Genomic DNA, 8041 nt, shown 5'->3' on the forward strand with positions numbered 1-8041 from the left:
CCAAGTCAAACCCAACAGGAGCTGAAAAGGATGGTCAAGGCATCCACTTTTTGGCACAGAGAAGGCTGCAGTTGCAGGCTTGTTCATACATGGTAATTCACTTTTATCGTGTTACAGTTAGTAATAAGTCAAAGAAATAATAACTAATCCAGAGATTAACCTGTTATCATTTATTGTAGCCGCACAATGGTCTACGTAGTATGTACAAATTACAATGTCAAGCTAATGATAATTGAATCTGTATGTTCTGCTGAAATGAAACCTATCTGCCTAGTTGAGCGTTTCAGAAAAGGAACACTCAAGGTGGTGTCTGCCTCCATTGAAAGAGCACTAGCTGAGGTTAGGAGTGATCAATTTCACTCCAAATGTTTCTAGCCTTCAACTGGTGTTTAGTCTTGGTCAGAAAGACGATCTCTTTTCCTAGAAGTCAGGTTATAGCCAACAACTTCTTGGAGTTCAATAGTGCAGACTAGATGGTCTTCAGCGATGAACTCAGTTAACCTGTGGATACTCCCTTGGTGCATGATTGGGGAAATAGAATGATGATAATAGCCTGCCAAACAAGGAAAAAGATTAACTTGATAGCACTGATTTTGTAAGATTGTAGGGAATTAAAATAACATTACTCTTCTTTTCTGATTTATTACTGGCTTAAAAATGGGCGATGGTTCATAATATTTTGTAGTTCTAACTGCTATCCCATCTCAAATTAGAAACTGGTCAACACTAGCTATTCAGTAGTATAAACTGACAGGACATTGGTTCTTTAACTATGTACTAGCTATAACACAGAGACTAATTCGAATATGAAACTAAGCATGGGCAATGCTAAAGGCAAAAGGTTGTTCAGAAATCGGAACTCTTTTAACAACAGAAAAAATGTTACTTGATCTCACCTCTAAACTTTTGGGGAAGAGCCATCTTCTATAGGTGCCTCAGATGCTGGCGAGGAAAATGAGTCATATGAGGATGCTCTAGCATCCATTAGCATGGATATGACTTCTCTCATGCTGGGCCTGTCAAATGGTGACTCGTTGGTGCAGAACAATGCAATTTTTAGCACCAGAGACATCTCTTCCACAACTCTCCTTGAGCTCAGGTCCAGTCTGCTGTCAAACATTTCCCTACTCGGTGTCATTTTGTTCATCATCCGCCTCACCAAATTCACAAGATCTCCTCCTTTCTCAAGAGGTTGAATTGGAGACTGCCCGGTCAGTAGTTCCAACAAAACTACCCCGAAACTATAAATATCACACTTCTCAGTGACCTTCATGGTGAAGGCATACTCTGCAAAGGATAAAAAGCACATCATTAAAAGCCATACACATTTCTTAATAAACTGAGCTTGATAGCCTATTGCTGGAAAGAACAGCTTGGTAAACTACCACATGTGCATAGTGCAAGGTATATGAAATCTATGCAACTCCTGACTCACAGTAGTTCAGTAACATTTCTAACCTGGCGCAATGTACCCATATGAACCAGCAACAGCAGACATTGTTCTGGAATTGGAAATGTCAATAAGTTTGGCCAGGCCAAAGTCCCCCACATGAGCCTCCATCATCGCATCAAGCAGAATGTTATTAGATTTGATATCACGGTGAATCACCTGCGGCTTGCAATCGCTGTGAAGATACCGCAGGCCTTCAGCAGCCCCAAGAGCGATCCGGTACCGGGTGTCCCAGTCCAGGAGATAGGCATCCTTGCTGCCATGAAGCAACTCTCCAAGGCTACCATTCTCCATGTACTCATACAGGATAAGATTGGAGTCCTGGTGAGAGCAGAAGCCATACAGCTTGACAATGTTGCGGTGCCTGACATTTCCAAGCGTTGTTATCTCAGCTCGGAAGCTTCTGTCGATGTTGGAACCTTCTCCTTGAGACTTCAGCCTCTTCACAGCGATTTTCCGGCCATCAGGCATGACAGCCTTGTAGACTGTACCACAGGCACCTCTTCCAATCACAGCACTCTCTGAAAAGTCCTCGGTTGCTTTCATAAGCTCCTGGTAAGTCACCCGTTCCTTCATGCAGTAGTGAGGACCGGAGAAGCCCGTCTTGCGCTCATCACTTGATACAAGCTCCGGTATCTTGGCTCTAAAGGCCCAGCAAACAACTGCGATTAGCACCAGTGAAACCAAAGCAATGACAATGGAGGCAATGCTGATAATCTTCTCCCTGAGAAAGCGCTTCTTCTGTGCTGCTGCTTCCTTGCTTGAATAGGATGACGCTGATGAAGCTGGACATGCTTTCCCTTTGATGCCACAAAGGCCATTGTTCCCAAGGAAGTTGCTGCTGTCCAAGTGCTCGAACAGTGGGGTGCTGGGAAGCGGCCCAAAAAGATTATTGTAAGACAGGTTGCACTCCAGCAGGCTTGAAAGCTCACTGAATGAGGAAGGAACTCGACCTTCAAGCTCATTGTTGTCCAAGTACAGGTACTGCAGCATGTGCAAGTTCCCTAGCTGCATCGGGATCTCACCAGACAACATATTGTGACTGACATTTAGGGCAATCTGAAGGGCAGTGAGCTCACCAAGCTCAACCGGGACCTGACCAGACAGACGGTTGCCTCCCATCTCCAGTGCTATGAGCCGTGAAAGGCCTCCAAAACTGCTTGGAATGGATCCATTCAGACTGTTGTCAGACAGCTTGAGCAGCTCCAGGTTCACCAGCCCACCAATTTCCTGAGGAATCGCTCCAGTGAGGGAGTTTCTACTGAGATCAAGCCTTTGTAGCTTTTTACACTGCGCTAGCTCCCGAGGAATTGGTCCGCTGAGCTGGTTCAATGAAATGTTGAAGGCAACAAGCTCCGTCAGGTTGCCAATGGCAGCAGGGAGCTGTCCGACAAAGTGATTGTTGGACAAAATCAGCCTCTCTATGCTCCTGAACTTGCCGATCTCAGGTGGTATTGGCCCAGAGAACCGGTTCTGGTTCATTTCAAGAGACGTCAGGTTCTGCAGCAGCGACAGCTCAACCGGGAGGCTCCCTGTCAGCATGTTGCCCCCCAACCGGAGCTGTGTCAGAGTTCTGCAAGCCTTCAATCCTGGAGGGATGTTGCCGATGAAGCGGTTCGATCCGAGGCTCAAGAACATGAGCTTCTGGTACTTGCAGAGGTGAGGAGGGATGCTACCGGTCAGCTGGTTGTCGGACAAATCGAGCACCGAGAGGTTGCTGTTGGCTCCCAGTAATGGAGGGATGTCGCCGTGGAGCTGGTTATCGAAGAGTTCCAAGTACTCCAAGCTGCTCAGGTTCTGAAACGCCGTCGGAATTACACCGGTGAGGTTGTTGATGGACAAGTCAATCTTTCTTATGCTGCTCAGCTGGCCGAGCTCCGGCGGGATGCTACCTTGCAGACGGTTCTCGAAGAGGTAGAGCAGCCGGAGCGTGGGTATCCGGCCGAGCTCACCCGGGATGATGCCGGTGAGCTTGTTCTCCGAGAGGTCAATCTCCAGTACGCTCTGCAGGTTTCCCAGCTCCGGCGGGATTGTGCCGTCGAGCTGGTTCCGGTAAATGTAGAGCTTCAAGAGCGACGGCAGCGCGGCGAGCTCCCTGGGCACGCCGCCGGTGAAGGCGTTGTCGTTGAGTGCGAGCATCTGGAGGTTGGTGCAGTTGCCGAGCTCCGGCGGGACCTCGCCGGAGAAGGCGTTCTGCCAGAGGATCAATGTGGTGAGGTTCTTGAGGCGGGAGAGCTCCCTGGGCAGCTCCCCGGCGAGGTTGTTCTGCGCGAGGCCGAGCACCTCGAGGCTGGCGCACTCGGTGAGCTCGACGGGGATGGGACCGGAGATGTCGTTGAGCCCCGCGCGGATGACCCGGAGCCGCCGCAGCGCGCGGATGGAGGCCGGGATCCTGCCGGTGAGGTTGTTGCTGTAGATTTCGAGCTCCTCGAGCGCGGCGAGGCCGCCGACGGCGGGCGGGATCTCGCCGGAGAGGAAGTTCTCGCTGAGGAAGAGGCGGCGGAGGCCCCGCAGCGCGCAGAGCTCCGGTGGGACGCCGCCGCGGAGCGCGTTGGTGCTGAGGTCGAGCACCTCGAGCGCGGCGCAGGCGGCGAGCCCGGGCGGGATGGCGCCCCCGAGCGCGTTCTTGGAGACGTTGAGGACGGCGAGGCGGGGCAGCGCGCAGACGGCCGCGGAGAGCTCGCCGTGGAGGTTGAGGCCGTGGAGCGTGACGCCCGTGACCTCGCCGCCCGCGGAGCAGGCAATGCCGGCCCACTCGCACGCGCTCGCGGCGGCGGCGGCGTTCCAGCCGGAGAGGCGCCCGTCTACGTCCACCAGCGCGCGCTTGAACTCCAGCAGCGCCGCCGCCTCGGGTCCCGCCCCCGCCGGTTCAAGGACGGCTAATAAGAAGAGGACCACCGCCGGGAGCAGCGAGAACCGCGCCACGGGAGGCGCCATTGCCGTCGTGCGAAGCCGCCGCGGCGAGAGTACTTCCCCGGACCCCGAGCGGCAGCACAGCGAGGCGCGCACTAGGACGAGGAGGGGCAGGAGCAGAGTGCCATGGGCAGAGCGGCGGGCAGCCCGCGGTCGAGGAATCCGTCCCCCACACTGCCACACCCAGTAGCCACTAGGAAGACACCACCGGATCGAGGGGCCAGCGCGCCATGCGCAGGGAGGTGGGTGACACTGGTGGCGCAACAGGGTGGTGGTGGTGGTGGTGGTGGTGGCCGCGGGTGAGTGGGTGGCTGGCACTGTGGGGGGCGGCAGGGAGGAGAAGGGATCGGAGCTTTAAGGGGAGGGCGAGCAGAGCACTGTGGCGCACAGGCGCCGGGGGTCAACGGCATTGACCGCTGGCGGTGGCCGGCGTTTCGTCGAGCGGGAGGGGTGGCCGGGCCCACTGCCAGGGACACGAGTGGTGGGCTCTGGCCGTACGTGTCGACGCGTAGAGAGAGGTGGCAAGGGAAGGGGAGTATACGGCGGGCGCGTACGTGCGTCCGTGTGGCCGTGTGGGCTACGACTCGTCGCCGAAAGCCACCTCTTTTTTCCGTGATCGAGGTAGGAAAAAAGCGGCGTCGCGGCAGCGCTTTGTGGTGCCATTTCGGACCTTTTTTTGTCTCGAGGGATAGTACATGATGCATCGGTCATTTAAAAAAAATGGAATTGTTTCCGGCCTCTGTGCGACGCGCACATTGCTTAATTCTTACAGCAAATTCAACTTAAAAGCTGATCACTGAAATGAAAATAAAAGTTCACTTATCTTAAGGGAAAAAATCATAAGCAAAGTCTATTAGTCTTCTCCATCCGTTCGTGGCGAAGATATCCAAAACGATGACTTCTAGCGCTTTGCTCGCTACCCGAACTGATTCCCTTGTGTCTTCACGCTGCAACAAGGCTCCTCTGAATACCGCCTGCATAAAAGAGATGAACTTTTTTTCTCAAAAATTATATCATTTCGAGTACACCAAATCGCCCACATAAGAGCAGAAACCCTACAAAGATCAAATGTTTTTATCTTATTATCTACGCCTGTTAACCAATTCCGTAGCATATGATTTATAGACCTAGGTGGAGTCAACCCGGTAGCAATAAAAGAATCCTCCAAATAGCTTTTGCATGATGACAATAAAAAAAGATGCTTGATTGTCTAATTACTATCACAAAAGCGACATTTTTTACTACCCTTCCAATTTCTCTTGACTAGATTATTCTTTTTTAATATTACACCCTGCTGGAATTTTCAATTTCCAAATAAAATTTTAGGTGAAAGGGATACCTTAGTTCATCATATATTGGTACATAGACCGAACAAAAACATGCCGTTATTATGTAACTCCCAATGGAAACGGTCTCTCTTGGTAGTTAGCTGGTAGTCAGCTACTTTAGCCACCAGGTTATTCCGAGCCACCAATTTATCCCCAATTAATGATGCATCGGTCATGCTCATGAAGCTCAATCTCAGGAATAATTTTTAATATTGAAAAGAAATTTTTAGCCATCTAACCTTTAGTTCTAAACATTAATCCTAGCCTATCCAAATAAGATCTAACTATGTGTTACCGTGACTTTGAACTATTTTCAAAACTGAAATTTTCTCTTTTGATAATTCTATTTAAATTGCCATCTCAAGCCTGACATAGATAGCTGTTTGATTCTCATGCAGAATAACTGTTTTACAAAAATAACTCAATACCGAGAAGTCCTCGTGCAAAATCGTTTCCAATAACAAGAAGTATATAATGATTGATTAATTGGATGATAAGAATAGTCTTCCTTCTCAATTATTGTGCTAAGGTAAAATAGTTCTATTAAAAGAGAATTAAGGGAGTAATCGTGATTCGTTCTCACTCTTTCAACGATTCAGCTTTGTGATTTATCCTTAGTTTTTTTAAACCAAAGCCAATGTGTTTACATTTGCTTCCAACCAAGATAAGCTGTTATAAATAAATAAATAAATAAATAAATAAATTTAAAATGTACGAAAACTCTTCGAAATAGAGAAAAATTACCACCATGCCCTCTCTAGGTGTGACTGCTGGTTTTGTTGCTAAGACTTCTGTTCTGTACGAGTGAAAAAAATTAATAATCGGAAAAGAGACTTTGACTGGTATAGTTGTCATGGCTACACGACATGCATCTCAATATTGTAAAGAGGCTCTCAATGCACAGTAGCAGCAGGTAGACTCACCACGTAAGGCTACGAAGAGCTTAGGCAATCTATGCCTTGGTAGCCTTGACTGCTGCTTTGAGCCTCTTTGGCGATGTTGAGATGCATGTCTTGAGGCTAGCAGGACGAGAGAGTGAGTCATTACCCGTCATGACTCTGTCCGATTGTTAATTGACTTGAGCCATACAAAATGCGCGCGTCTTATCTTAGCAAATAAACCACCAATCGATGGAGAACGCCCTGTCACGGGCTTAATTTTTTGAACTTGTTCATGTTGGTTTTTAGCTTAATAACTCCTGGTGCTTATTCCTTGCATATGGCTTAAATTGTAGTGAGGTGTGCCTCAGTGCATGTACTTCTACTCTATATACTCTTTGCAGCACTATGAATATTTCCATTGATTGATTTGAGATTTGGATAGCATTTTTGTGTATGTGTTCTTTTCTGTGTTTCCTAACCATATGCTTTGAAATTATGTCCAAATTTGTCAAAATTTAGTTATATTTGAAATATAAGCATATTTTTATCAGAGTTTTGCTGTCCAAATACATTTGCAACATGCTTATGTCAAAAGAGGGTTAAAAAAAACTCTAACAAAAGTAGGGGCAAATTTGTAAGCACATACTCCTATTTATCTTTATTTTACAGATCATTTGATTCCGTTAAGTGCCTTATGGCCTTAACGATAAGGCCTGAATAAATTCAACTACTTGTCTACTTGAGCTTAAGTTTCGAAAGTGAGGATAAAATTACAAAGCTAAAAAAAGTGAGGCCAAAATCATAATTGGAGTTCAAACTGTAAGGCAATTGCCCCTAAATCTTACGGCTAGGGAAAAAAAATCTGGCACATCATCTTTTATCATTTATCACAAATAGCAACTACTTGTTTCTGATGAATGGAAATAAATTAAATCCAAACTACCATTTTTAATTGTCTTGTAAGAACTCTATAACCTGTTATTTTTCATATAGAAAAGGAATGTTATGAGTTGCATGCTAACGATAACTCGTGTAATAGTGGGGACTACTTTGCGAAACAAAATGGTATCTTTATCTCACTTCCCTCTTTCTTCTCCATATTAGCAAAAATACATTTTATATGGCATGCTGACATGAGACAACCCGTAAAAGAGTAAAAACTACCCAGAGAAGTTGGCCATAGAGATTGGTCAGTATAGTACGTCACCAGACATGCATAATTAGTGGTCAAGAATATATATGTGAGATAATTTAAAGTGCAACTTATCGATTTAACTTTGGCTGATTAAATAGGTAATAGCATGTCATTTCAATCTCTCTAGCTAGGTTTCATGTCGTGTCGGGTTGAGTTACCTCCTTCCCCTAGCCATAGCTATAGCCAATAGCAGCTACACGCAAAAGACAGCCATCCATCCATCGACCAACTCACATGCGTGTGGACATGTAGCATGTACAACGGCCGTGAACAA

At 47.4% G+C, this 8041-nt stretch overlaps 1 protein-coding gene across 1 annotated transcript; it reads right to left on the bottom strand.

The window, feature by feature from the left end:
* Positions 1-22: 22 nt before the first annotated feature.
* On the bottom strand, positions 23-4703 carry LOC101760205 (leucine-rich repeat receptor-like serine/threonine-protein kinase At1g17230). The gene is made up of 3 exons (XM_004955406.3): positions 1459-4703; positions 897-1287; positions 23-553 (listed from the first exon to the last, which is right to left on the bottom strand). Exons 1-2 carry the CDS (start codon positions 4385-4387, stop codon positions 899-901), a joined length of 3318 nt encoding a protein of 1105 aa, XP_004955463.1. The 5' UTR covers positions 4388-4703; the 3' UTR covers positions 23-553; positions 897-898.
* Between the last annotated feature and the right edge of the window lie 3338 nt (positions 4704-8041).

The sequence above is a fragment of the Setaria italica genome, chromosome II, assembly GCF_000263155.2.
Source record: "Setaria italica strain Yugu1 chromosome II, Setaria_italica_v2.0, whole genome shotgun sequence".
NCBI classification, from domain to species: Eukaryota; Viridiplantae; Streptophyta; class Magnoliopsida; order Poales; family Poaceae; genus Setaria; species Setaria italica.